General features: G+C 44.3%; 1 protein-coding gene across 1 annotated transcript in view; it reads left to right on the plus strand.

The window, feature by feature from the left end:
- Positions 1–14356, plus strand: part of grin1b (glutamate receptor, ionotropic, N-methyl D-aspartate 1b) — a gene marked incomplete at both ends in the record, with an annotated part of 66138 nt that overhangs the window by 30248 nt on the left and 21534 nt on the right. The window contains 2 exon segments of the mRNA XM_080433391.1: positions 2686–2821; positions 3150–3277. Of these exon segments, the coding sequence (XP_080289517.1) occupies positions 2686–2821; positions 3150–3277 (264 nt within the window).

Genomic DNA, 14356 nt, shown 5'->3' on the forward strand with positions numbered 1-14356 from the left:
AGTCTGTTCTTTGCATTTAGGGCTGTCACGATTAAGACATTTTACAGGACTATTCAATGTCACATGGGGGGCGGCCATAGCTGAGTGGTTAGTGAGCCCGCCTAGGGAGCCAGAGGCCCTGGTTGCCCCAGGTAGGATTCCAGGCAGGCCAGCAAATGTGTCGATGAAATGAAATTTGTCCCTGAGCAAGACTCTTAACCCCTAATTGCTCACAGGCCCTCATTGGAAACAAGACCGCAAGGACTTTCATGAACGGACCTGTTAAAGGAATTATCCTTAAAGGAATGATCCTTATCCTTACATAAATAATTGCGATTAACGATTTACTTGTGTTTTTATATACACAATATATTTATTGATTTTTCCTTTTTCCAAACAACATTACAACATTACAATACAGAAAAGAAAATGGGCAATTACATTCAACATTACAAGCCAATCACACAAAATAACAACAACAAAAGGACCACACATAATGACAATAGCAACAACATCGGCACTACTCCTCTCCAGGTTCTTCCATTAAATGTGACAGATTATTATTTTTGATAACAAAGGGATTCTACCGTTGCACCTCAGCCTTAAACGGCCAGTCCGGTGCGTCACAGGGGTAGGGACAACAGATGCAGAAGAGATCACGCTGGAGCAACGCGGACATTTTAAGCCTTTTATTATTTAGGTGCAAGTATACATTGACTAACGTTTCGGTCGTCAATGTATACTTGCACCTAAATAATAAAAGGCTTCAAATGTCCGCGTTGCTCTAGTGTTGATCTCTTCTGTATTATTTTTGATTCTTTGTATGAAACGACCCCACACCTCCTGAAACATATCTTGTTTGTCCATAAGAATATGTAATTATTTCCAGAGGTAGACACAAAGCCAGTTCCCTGAACAACTGTGCAATGCTTTGTTTGTCCGGCCTCTTCCAGGATAATGCTATTACTCTTTTAGCTTGTAAAAGAGAGATATCTATAAACATTCGTTCATTGCGCCTTATACGGTGTCCAACTGGATAGAGGCCAAGCAGAAAGAATTTGGGTTCTGGTACAATATTAATTAACAAGATCCTCTGTATGTCCGGCCCAACCTCCCGCCGAAACTCCTCCAATCTTGGACATGACCATAGACAGTGGAACAATGTTCCTCTATCTTCACCGCATCTGGTGCATAAGTCCGGAATATTGTTATTAAACGTATCAAGTTTCACTGGTGTGATGTACACTCTCATAAGCCAATTGTATTGTAGGAGTTTTAGACGTGTATTCCTGGTCTGGGATTGAGCTTCTTTACAAGCCGTACACCATTGTTCCCCTGTTAGATCCTCCTGTAGATCTGCTCCCCAGGCATTAAGCTTATATTCAGAGGATCTTGTGTTTTGAACATATGAATAAAAATTACCCTTATTACTCAATTGCTTTTAGGCTTTGAAGTTGCACAGGGCAGATGTGACAAATAACTTTAATATCCAGAGAAATTAATCATGTTTTTCATCATTTTATACTAATTTTAGACATTTTATAGTCTTTCTTTCTTTTTTATTTTATAAAAGCGTCTTCACCAACTTGCAATAGTGAGAGCGCCGTCTTTGACTCTAATGTCTTTTGCAAATCTCATGTTTTTGTTTCTTGGGCTTGTCTCTTTTTTGACCACAAGGTTAAAACGTAATTTAGATAGCATGTTATTTAGACAGATAATATAGGTTCACTGTTTACCTGGTATCCTTTAGTTTCAATGTAAAGAATATTCTTTTTGATTGTATATTGTTTAGACTGATGCTAGGTTCTTGGTTTACCTGTGATCCTAGTTTACTGAGGCACTACAATTTCTCTATGCATTTGATTGTGTGTGTAAATCGCTCTGGATTAGAGTGTCTACTAAATGCCTGAATTGTAAATTGTACTACCTCTAGTAAAGTTCTATCATATACTGCAACATAAAAAAACCAAAACATCCTAAATTTGTTTCAGGATCGTGAGGGGGGTTATAACTTCCAAACATCAATCATTTTAAAGCAATGTACAAGGGTTTGGTTTTCACAAGTTACAGGGAGGACGGGAATGGATAGCAGGGTTATTTGCTGTATTTGTATGTATTGTTTATTATATAGTATGTACTATACATAGAATATAGGGTAGTATTGTAGTATTTTGTATTTAGGATATGGATGTATATGTGTATATATTTATATATATATATTTATATAGGATATATATTTTGATATATCATTGAAGAGTATATATTTATTTTTTATAAGTAGTATAATGTAAGGCACAGAATTCAGCGAGTAAGTAATTATTTAACTCAAAGGTATAAAAGTGGTGGGAGTTTATAGGTTTTTTACTTCTTCTCACTCCTTTTCGGATATGTTTTGATTACTTTCTCTATCTTTTTTTTATTTTACTTTTGGTTTCCTTTTTGCTATATTTTAATCTGATATTCATCTCATTGTTGTGATTTGCAAAAAAACAAAAAAACAAAAAAAAACATTCGAAATAAACATGACTAAACTAAACTAAACTAAAAAACACGCTATTGTAATTATCGTGTGCAGTATGTAGATGTGTCTTATGTTATATGATATCACATAACATAAGAATATGTTATTGTAATTATCTTGTAATTACATGATAATTGGTCTCCCTGGCTCTCAATTATAATCTGTAATATGTAATCTGTTTTCAGATTGTGACCATCCATCAGGAACCATTTGTTTACGTCAAGCCAACAAAGACTGACGGGACATGTAAAGAGGAATACACACTCAACGGAGTTCTTATCAAGAAGGTTATCTGTACAGGACCCAATGGAACGACACCGGGTAGGTGCACACGCACGCACCCACGCACGCATGCACGCATGCACGCACGCATGCACGTACGCACGCACGCACGCACGCACACACGCACGCACGCACACCGCACACCGCACACGTGACACATCTGTTTGACAAATGTACATTGGCAGCGTAGTTGATGTCAATGAAATAACTGCCAGACTTTATTTAAGTCTAAACATCTCCATGTTAAATAACCAGCTGTGTGTGTGTGTGTGTGTGTGTGTGTGTGTGTGTGTGTGTGTGTGTGTGTGTGTGTGTGTGTGTGTGTGTGTGTGTGTGTGTTTTTGTTTTTTTTGTGTTTTTTGTTCAGGTCAGCCCATAGTTCCTCAGTGTTGCTATGGTTTCTGCATCGACCTGCTGATAAAACTGGCCATGAACATGAACTTTACTTATGAAGTTCACCTGGTGGCTGACGGGAAATTTGGCACGCAGGAGCGCGTGAGTACCAGTGTGTGTGTGTGTGTGTGTGTGTGTGTGTGTGTGTGTGTGAGAGAGAGAGAGAGATTTGTTTCTTTAAAGGTCCAATAATTACATGCTTTTTTGGATCATTCCTGAGCATCTATTAAACACACTTTTTCTTTTTTTTTCATTGAACATATCTCAATTAGTTTTGTAGTCTTTCTCCTCTTTTCGTCATTTTCAGTTCTAAGTATTTCAGTCGTAATGTAAGTGACTACTTATTAGTCATTAATATTAATTAGCTCACTGCCGTGAGTGGCTAAGGGAAAGAAAGCCTGGTAAAGGTTAATACACAATCTATTAAAATTCTAGCAATGAACACTGAACCCTGCAAGCTAAATAAACAGTTAACTTTAGCTGCATAGTTGATTGTATTATAATTATGTTCATTACCAGTGGCTGTGCCTGGATTTGCTCTCTACCTGTGCTAAGAAAGAGCTAGATTCAAGCTAGGTCATTATTACATGGGGTGCTGAGTGAACCTTCTGAGTTACTTCATAGGGAAGAGCTAATTTCTGTGAATTGCCATGTTTGAAATTGAGTGATACATTGAAATGTAAACATTTTTGTTATAATTTATGGCTAGTAAATTGCAAGGGATCATGATTAAAATAACATACTGTATGTATGGTATAGGTCAGTGGTGGAAAAAGTTACAAGTAAAAGTAAAAAAACTAGCACTGGGAGCTCCCACACGCTAGCCAACTGTGTGTCAGTGTTTTCTGGATTCCAGTTCAAAAATAGCAAAAACATTATCTGGATTCCAATTCAAAAATAGCAAAAATAGCAGATCTACAAGCTCAAAACGCGTCGCACAGTGACCCATTTTGAGCTTGTAGATCGGCTACTTTTGCTACTTTTGTGTGAATTTCAAAGTACAGCATTCATTTACGAAGAAAGTTAAAATATGGAGATAAGAGGTGTCTGCCCGACAGTATATGCAATGTGGCCCTCTTAGTCTGGTTCACTATGTAATTTTGTTGGATTTTTTTGAAGATTTGCAAAACTATACATTTTTGGAAAGGTTATTGTCTAAGGAATCAGAAAATCAATGTTTCCATTTGCCCAGATGTGTATATGGCGGCCATATTGGCAATTACAAAATGGCCACCCTAAAATGTACGTTTTTTAATATCTCGGCCTCTAAATAAGCTGGAACATTGATTTTAACTGCTAAACCTACATTTTCAGGGTCAAGGAATCCAATGGTGCAAGTTATTATTTCATTTTTTTGTATCATCCCATTGACATAATCCACCATATGGGTAAAAAACAGCACAACCCAGGCAGTCAGTCAGATACTAACTGTTCTTTTTAGTTATTTTAACTGTGAACTTTGGATGTTTGTGTAACCATATTAAACATCATGACATGTGTAATCATAGACAGTCTCTATGCATCATCATAATCATCATCATCATCATCACTTTCGTGCATCACAGCTTGGGAATCGTCATCGTTCTGGCACTGGCTGCTGCACTGACACATTTCAGTACAGGCTAAGTCCTTAGCTTTGCAGGAACATCTGCCAGAAGAACAGTCAGATTTACACTTGCATTGAACCATCTCAAGGATGGCCTTTGGAGCTGGGAGGACCTCTGTGGTCGTTGGTTTCAGCATGCCATCCAAGTGTTTGAAGTACCCATTTTGCAGGGGATCCAGCTGTGGATCCTGCAGAGCAATGGCTGCTTGTGCCCATGCCCTTGTTTGGACACGGACTCTCAAGATGTGCTGCTTCAGAGCTCCAGGTGTTAGAGGGAGCTTGTCACTTTCTGCCCTGTGTTTGCAGAACAGATGCCATCGCAGTTCAGGGATTGTCTTGATGTTGATACCCTTGGGTGAGTAAGCTGCACATACAAAGGACTCGGGTGTTGACAGCATTCCTTCTGTCACTTCTAGTTCATCCAAAAACATCTGCAGAGCGTTGATAACATCTTCATCCGTTTTGAGGTAGACCTGCAGCCAGGTTGCCTTGCCTATACAGGAGAACCTCCCTGTGTTGTCGGCCCCAGTGAATGCATGGAAGGCTGGCAAAGCCTTTGCTCTTTCTTTACCTAGAGCTCGCCACAGTGGTTCAATCTGCACAACACCAGAGGCCATAGAAATGGACGTGTTCTTCAGCAGGAGGTCATAGTTTGCTGTGACTAGCACTAAAACGTCCGTATCTGGGGAGAAAAATACCAACTGTGCATCAGGTGGGTTTCGCTGTGAAGACAGCACAGCCTGGTGGATCAGCAGTGTGTCTGCTTCTTCTGGTTATTTTATTCAAAGACCAGGTCTTTGTTGCTCCTAGTGTATCCAGAAGCAGACGTGATGATCAGCTTGGAGGATCCCCTGTTGTACTCTAGATTTTTGGTAGCAAGATTGTCAGTCAGATCAGCCTTCGTCTTGTCATGGGAGAGGAACCCGCTCATCGGGATGTGTTTGATGTTGGTGTCATCTCTGACTTGATACTGAATAGAAGCTTTTCCTTGTCTTCGTTTATCTCTGGTTGCACACTTCAGATAATCTGCCCTGTATGTGTCGAACACGAGGATGATTTAATCATAATCTCGTGTTAGTTGCATCAGTCTATCATTGAAGCAGCCACTCAGATCCTTGACTGTCACTACAGTCGCTGTTTTTTTTGCTCAGCTTCTGCACAAGCACCATGACATCCACCAGTGCTATCTTCAGACTTGGCTGATCAGTAGATGTGGGGTCAGTAAATCCTGTATCAGTTGAATCTTGGTGGGTAGAACTTCCAGCTTGAGGTGGCTGGTCTTCATGGGGCATGTCTTCTTTTGTCAGCTTCTCAAGTTGATGGATTAACTTGGACTTGTCATGGCATGGCAGAATTGTTCCATCAGGAGCAAACAGTGCCCGTGGTGTCAGAGTGAATTCATAGTTTCCTATGGCCTCTTTCTACCCACCAAGATTCAACTGATACAGGATTTACAGACCCCACATCTACTGATCAGCCAAGTCGGAAGATAGCACTGGTGGATGGCATGGTGCTTGTGAAGCTGAGCAAAAAATACACTAGGAGCAACTTTGAAGCTTTGAATAAAATAACCACAGACACACTGCTGATCCACCAGGCTGTGCTGGCTTCACAGCGAAACCCACCTGATGCACAGTTGGTATTTTTCTCCCCAGATACGGACGTTTTAGTGCTAGTCACAGCAAACTATGACCTCCTGCTGAAGAACATGTCCATTTCTATGGCCTCTGGTGTTGTGCAGATTGAACCACTGTGGCGAGATCTAGGTAAAGAAAGAGCAAAGGCTTTGCCAGCCTTCCATGCATTCACTGGGGCCGACAACACAGGGAGGTTCTCCCATATAGGCAAGGCAACCTGGCTGCAGGTCTACCTCAAAACGGATGAAGATGTTATCAACGCTCTGCAGATGTTTTTGGATGAACTAGAAGTGACAGAAGGAATGCTGTCAACACCCGAGTCCTTTGTATGTGCAGCTTACTCACCCAAGGTTATCAACATCAAGACAATCCCTGAACTGTGATGGCATCTGTTCTGCAAACACAGGGCAGAAAGTGACAAGCTCCCTCCAACACCTGGAGCTCTGAAGCAGCACATCTTGAGAGTCCGTGTCCAAACAAGGGCATGGGCACAAGCAGCCATTGCTCTGCAGGATCCACAGCTGGATCCCCTGCGAAATGGGTACTTCAAACACTTGGATGGCATGCTGAAACCAACGACCACAGAGGTCCTCCCAGCTCCAAAGGGCAGGCCATCCTTGAGATGGTTCAATGCAAGTGCAAATCTGACTGTTCTTCTGGCAGATGTTCCTGCAAAGCTAAGGACTTAGCCTGTACTGAAATGTGTCAGTGCAGCAGCCAGTGCCAGAATGATGATGATTCCCAAGCTGTGATGCACGAAAGTGATGATGATGATGATGATGATGATGATGATGATGATGATTATGATGATGCAGAGACTGTCTATGAGTACACATGTCATGATGTTTAATATGGTTACACAAACATCCAAAGTTCACAGTTAAAATAACTAAAAAGAACAGTTAGTATCTGACTGACTGCCTGGGTTGTGCTGTTTTTTACTCATATGGTGGATTATGTCAATGGGATGATACAAAAAAATGAAATAATAACTTGCACCATTGGATTCCTTGACCCTGAAAATGTAGGTTTAGCAGTTAAAATCAATGTTCCAGCTTATTTAGAGGCCGAGATATTAAAAAACGTACATTTTAGGGTGGCCATTTTGTAATTGCCAATATGGCCGCCATATACACATCTGGGCAAATGGCAACATTGATTTTCTGATTCCTTAAACAATAACCTTTCCAAAAATGTATAGTTTTGCAAATCTTCAAAAAAATCCAACAACATTTTAAATCAAAGCATAAGGAACCAGACTATCTGGAGTGAGTGTGGAAATATAGTGGCCCTCTCATCATCAAAGTTGCCCACCCCTGGGCTAAGGAATGTGGGCATTTCATTCAAAATGGTGGCGTGCCCTATAGCGTGCCTATTCTGGCATTCGGCGAAATTACCCGATCTACAAGCTCACAACATCTCGCTGTGGCGCGTTGTGAGCTTGTAGATTGGCTATTTTTTCAGATAAGAGCTTTTGATGTTGAGGGGGGAGAAAAAAGCAGTCTATAGGGTTTAAGTGGTTTAATGAAATGCAAGGCTGAAAACACGGCCCTTTGAAGTAGAATTTACTCCAACCCCCTGCAATTGAGGAAGTGATCCCGCTGTCAGATTTCCGTTGCTGGATGACATGGTAGAACAAGGGAGGCGCTGTGGTCTTTCAACTGGCAACCTGTGTAAAGCCAACCCATTGACCCTAAAAACATTGCTCTCTCCATATGTACACATACAGTCAGTGGTGGAAGAAGTACTCAAATTTCTTACTCAAATACAAGTACCACTAACGCAATGTAGAAATACTGTGTTACAAGTAAGAGTCCTGTATTCAAAATTTACTTGAGTAAAAGTGCAAACATATTGGCATCAAAATGTACTTAAAGTACCAAAAGTAAAAGTACTCATTATGCAGAATGTATGTTTTCAAATGTGTAAAATGTAAAATAAATCCTTTGAAAATAGCAGATCTACAGGCTCACAATGCGTTGCATTGCGATGCATTGTGAGATTGTAGATCTGCTATTTTCAAAGATTTCTTTTTGGCTATTTTCAAATAGCCAAAGTATAGGGCTGAAGTGGTTAATGTATGTTTTGTAATATTAATTCAAAGTAACTAGTAACTAACGTTATTCTTGTCGTTTCTTCATAAGAAACTTACTTATGGGATATCATCGCCCTCTGGCGATGCGACAGAGCACAACACATATGCTCCCGGAAACAATCTTCGATTGGACGGGGTTCTGTGACGCAAACTGGAAACCGGTTGGCTATAAAGCCCCCTGCGTCACCAGGTTCATTCTCTTCCTTCACTCTGCTAGCAGCGAAAGCGCACAAGTCCTGAAGACAACACGACTAGCAACCGCGATAAACTTCGACGAATCCCAACTAAACCCATAGCGAGGGCACCCAGTGTCGCTCTACGGGCGTTTTCGTTATTTTACAGTTTATCGTTGTTAGATTAAAACGCTCCCGCGTTACTTTTCCTGTCCTCTCAGTTTTCCACGAGCTAAGAAGTTAGCTAACGCCGCTAGCCAGACTACAGGCCGCGTTAAGCTAACAGGCGTATGCTAGGTTGGGTTAGCCTAGCTGCGCTTAACTGCCTCGTGGTGACTGGAGGAAAAGAAGATGGAGGCGCCTCGTGTCTGCGGTCTGACGGGCTGCGGCCTACCGACCACCAACTCGCCCTGAACCACGCAGGCGACGGAGACGCATGCAAGCCCTGTGACGACTTCACAGTCCACCAGCTGGAGTGCCGCCTCAGAAGGGCCCAGGGCCTGGCGGCCGCCAGCAGCAGCAATGCTAACACCGACGCTGGCCTTGCCACGGGCCACACGGCGTCGGTGGTAAGCACGGACCTCGGGCCAGGCCTACCACAGGATGCACCAAGATCCAGGCCCTACACCACTCGCGAGGTAGGGGGGAACTGGAGCGACTCAGTTTCGCGACCAAGATCGTCTCTGGGGCGGACCTGGGGGTCAGTGGCCTTCCCCCCATGGACGCTGCCCTGGCGACTCGCATCGAGAGGGCGAGGAGAGGCTCGGTGGGAATCGGACAGGGGCATCGGCCCATCTTCGCCGAGCACACCAGACAGGACCGCACAGCGGCCCTCAACGCCCTCTACAAGGCCTCGGGCTCGGCTGCGGAGGCGCTCAACGCGGTTTCGTTGCTGCAGGGGTCGGCCGCCGTCAGGCTTCGGGAGCTGGTGGCCAAACCCCTGGTGGACGGGATGCCTGCGGCAGCGATCCACGGAGAATGGGTGGAGGATGCGGCGGAGCTGGACAGGCTAACGCAGCTAGCCATCCTCTGCACCTGCCAGAGCCTGATGGGGACGGGTCGGGCCATGGCCCTCACCGCGGATTTGGAGAGGGCCCAGTGGTTGGACCTGGCCACAACTGCGGGGGCGGATTTGTCTACAGGACTTCTCGCCCTTCCCCTCCAGGCCCACAACCTCTTCGATAGCAGCACGGACCAGATCGGGAGGACACAGGCGGAGGAGCAGCAGAGGCGAGGGGCGGCCGCTGGCCTCCTCGCCACCGCCGTCGCTGGACGCAGACGAGGAGCGTCCAGGTCGTCCTCCGCCAGAACCAACTCCTGGGAACGTCCATGCGGCTCTTTCGGCGTGGGGGACGTAAGAAAGCGCAAAGACCCTGAAACCCCCCCTCCGGTAAAACCCCCCCGAAAGGACCTCGGGGCTGGTCGCAAAGGGAGGGGTAAGTGACGGTCTATGGCTGATCCCGTCACGGCCACTTGGCCGGTATTATGCGGGGTCAGCTCCCCAATTGGGGACCAGAACTGGCGCTCTTCTTGCCCCGACGGACAGGGCCACGGGCGGCTCCACGGGAACACAGAGACTATAAGAGACGCTGAAAAAGACAATTTAATTGCCATGCTGTCCTTTAAGTCTAATGTGTGTAATGTGATTTGTGTGTGTGGAATAAACCCGTTGCTGAAAACACAAATGCTCATTTCTTCTCATACTGATGTCAGAGTACCTATTTCTGCTATAAATCAAATGTCTATTGAGTGTTGTTTTCACTGTGCAGTTCCCTCCTTCGTCCGGCAGATGGCTGCAAAGCTCATCTGTGGGACGATCGGGAGCCAAAATGGCGGCCTCCCTCAAATGCCCTAAAATGGCGGACGAGGGAAGGCGGAAATGCGTATTCCAGAAAGCCCCGGTGTTACACCGTCTGAACTCCCCTGGTGGGACGAAAGTCTTGTACCGTGTAGCAACAACGTCTCCGCACAAGAGGCCCGCCCCAGTTGACCTCCCTAAGATGGCGGTCGCCAAGAGGCGGAAGTTGACGGACCAACGAACCCTGGTGTTACCCCTTCAACTATCCCCGAGGGGGAATGGAGTTTCGTTCCGGGTAGAAACTCGACCGAGTGAGGGTTCCGCTTTCTCGTCGAGAGGAATGTCAACGCTTTCCGTTCCCATGGGAACGGACTCGTCCTCCGAGGTGGTGAGTTCTTCATGTCCGCTGACACACGGACGGAGGCGACCACTGCTGCCCCCTGTGGACGCCCTCCCACTGGTTACGCCGGTCGGGCTGGCAGTTTCACCGGTTACCTTGGTAACGGGGCGACGCTCTTCGGAGCTGATGACGTCATTGACCCCCTCCGACCCCACGAACCCTCTGGCTCGTTGCTTGGCGCAATGGGAAGCTTGTAAACCAAATCCTTGGGATTTGGTTTTGATATCCTCTCGTACCATTACGAGAGGATATAGGTTGCAATTTTCCCATAAACCTCCCCTAACGGAAGAGGTTACTTTCTCCCGAGCATCAGGCCAGGCGGCTGTGACGCTACGGGAGGAAGTGGTGTCTCTGCTGAGCAAGGGTGCCATCAGAGAATTATCGGCCTCGGCCATACACCTGATACGGCTGGGGAGATTCCACATGAGACCTTTTCAGAGGTGGATGCGGAGTCTTAAGATACCGCACCATGAAGTTTCGAAAAGTGGTGATCTCTCCCTGGTGCGTGACGACGTTGCAACCGTGGTCACAGGCGTCCTTCCTGTCCGGTGGAGTCAGGATGGGCGAAGTGGTGACACGCAGTGGTGGAACAACTCAAAGCCGGGCCGGGAGGCACAGCACAGTGATCAGGCCCCCCCTGATCACTGTGTGCACCAACGCACGCGAAGCGCGCGTGCGTTGGTACGTACAGCGTTGGTGCGTACAGTACACACATGCATCTTGTGCCATAAACTCTCTCTCTCTCTCTCTCTCTCTCTCTCTCTCTCTCTCTCTCTCTCTCTCTCTCTCTCTCTCTCTCTCTCTCTCCTTGACGAGCTCCTCTTTAGCCAAAAGCAGGCAAGCAACAATTAGCTAGGAACACATTTACCCTAATGTTAGTGTAAGTGTAAGTCATTAAAATTAATCCAACACTTAATTATTAACACCATGCTTGCAGCAGGGTCTCTTGACCTAGTCTGGATCATTATCTTCTCTTTTGAGACAGTGTGCAGTGACTGCTTGGCAGCCCATGGCATGATATATTCCCCATGGCCTAATTTAACCACATAAAGGGATAGTTCACCCCCAAAATGATTTTTTTCCCCCCTATCGATTACCAGCTCATGGAGCATTGATTCCATGGAGACTTTTTAGTTTTTGTCACATTCCTTAGCCAATAATTTGATGACCGGCGGAGTCTCCGGTAGGAGATACAATAACATGTTGTAGCTGCATGAAGTAGATGAATAGCAGTAACATATTTCACAATCAAAAACAATGCAAAACAGACAAAACACATTTTGACTCTATGGGACCTTTAATGCTATACATTTAAATGCTATATCAGGGCCCACAATGGAAACAAGCCTCTGGCTTTTTGTGTCATCCATTTGGCGTGTTCTTAACAAGTTGTACTGCCTGTACCTCTAAAAATCGTATATAATATTATTAATATAATTATAATTGTATTGTGTATTATTATTAGTAGTAGTATAAGTATTACGGTAGTATTCTGTAAGTATTATGTTATTATGCTAGTACATAGATAATACTGGAGAAGACACAGTCCAGTGTAGCCTACAGTAGATCTGTACTTTGGCTGTTAGACAGTTTTATCTGCCTGGCTGAGCTGAGAGCAGTGACCCTTTTAACTCTGATTTACTTCTCCCTCTCTCTCTCTCTCTCTCTCTCTCTCTCTCTCTCTCTCTCTCTCTCTCTCTCTTGCTCTCATTTGTTCTCTCTCTTGCTCTCTCTCTCTCTCTCTCTCTCTCTCTCTCTCTTGCTCTCACTTGTTCTCTCTCTTGTTCTCTCTCTCTCTCTCTCTCTCTCTCTCTCTCTCTCTCTCTCTCTCTCTCATGCTCTCGCTTGTTCTCTCTTGCTCTCTTTCTCTCATCATCTATCTATCTCCACTTATCTCTGACAATCTCTGATTCACTTTCTCCTGTCATCCCTCCCTCTCATTATGTTACCCCCCCCCTCCTCCTTCTTATCTGTCACACAAATCATTTTTCACTTTTCCATGCTCTCCCTCTCTCTCCCATCCTCCTCTCCTCTTGTCTTTTTTTTTCACGTCTCTCCTCTCCACCATCCCCCACTCTCTGCCCGTATCTTATCTTCTCCTGTCTGTCTGTCTGTCTGTCTGTCTGTCTGTCTGTCTGTCTGTCTGTCCCACAAACGCTCTCTCCTCTCCTATCCAACAAACTCCCATAAAAACTCTGCTGCCACTCTTCTTTCTTTTAACCCATTAAGACGAGGAACGCATCTGTGTGTAATTTTTAGATTTCTTTGGCTATTCAAAAATAGCAGATATACAAGCTCATAGCGCGGCACCGAGTGAGCTTGTAGATCTGCTATTTTTGAAAAATCGTGAAAAATCGTGGCAAAATTATATATATTTTTTAAGCGAACATTTGTAAAATATTTAGTTCCAGGAACCCCCAGAAGCAAAGATTTGAGTTACAAAAAAATAGTTTTTTTTAAAAATATTTGCACAACTTTTCATGATTTAAAAAAATAGCAGATCTACAAGCTCATGGTGCGGCACTCGGTGCCGCACTATGAGCTTGTATATCTGCTATTTTTGAATAAGAAATCTAAAGTGACACAATACATTCCTGGTCTTAATGGGTTAAAACACAAAGACCTTTCTGCTTGTCGCAGCCGTTATGTAAATTGTTTCTCTTTTCTTTTCTAACCTGAACTGTAACTGTATCTATACATTTTCACTTATTTTGTTTTATGCACCTGATGGGTTTATTCTGTTCCTTGGAAATGCAGTAAAACCAGTAGACCGTAAGAAAGATGTTGTAGAGTATCGATAAAAGTTGTTCCACTCGAACTCAAAAAGTATTTTACGACAAGAAATACGACTTAGACACGGCGGTTGGAATTCATAATAATAATGATTCATTCAATTCAAAGAGAGAAAATGGTACGAGGTCACAGCAGGCAGGCAGATAGCTAGTCTCCTGGATGGTAAAAGCTTTCTCTATCAAACAATAGAATGACAGGGCATTATATCCCAGCACGAAATCAGATGTTACAATGCATCACGTAATAGGCAGGACAGGCCCTGTACATTCACCAGCCCTGACCAATGACAAGACAAAATACATAATCGTGGAATAACTGTCAGGAGGGACCCGGATGTTTTTGGACCCATAAGCAGTAACTCAACATCAAAGTAGAGGCAGGAAACCAAGGAGGACAGTTTAACGAAGACTTTACTTAATCTAATAACAAATAAGGTACACCTCACAGGGCAAAACACAGGACACATCAGAATGCATAGAAACCCGACAAACAACACAGAGCTAGGTCACACACAGTATTAAATAGTTTCTGAGGCTTGTAAGCCAACTAGGCATGCCTGACACCCGCAGGTGAGTCCACTCTAGGCAATCAGACCAAAGAGGAGAAGGGAGGGGCTGGGGACAGACCCAGGACGTGACAATAACAGTTAATTCGATCGTCTCTGGGTCCAGTAGCAGTC

The sequence above is a fragment of the Gymnoscopelus braueri genome (genome assembly GCF_963280865.1).
Source record: "Gymnoscopelus braueri genome assembly, chromosome: 7".
NCBI lineage: Eukaryota > Metazoa > Chordata > Actinopteri > Myctophiformes > Myctophidae > Gymnoscopelus > Gymnoscopelus braueri.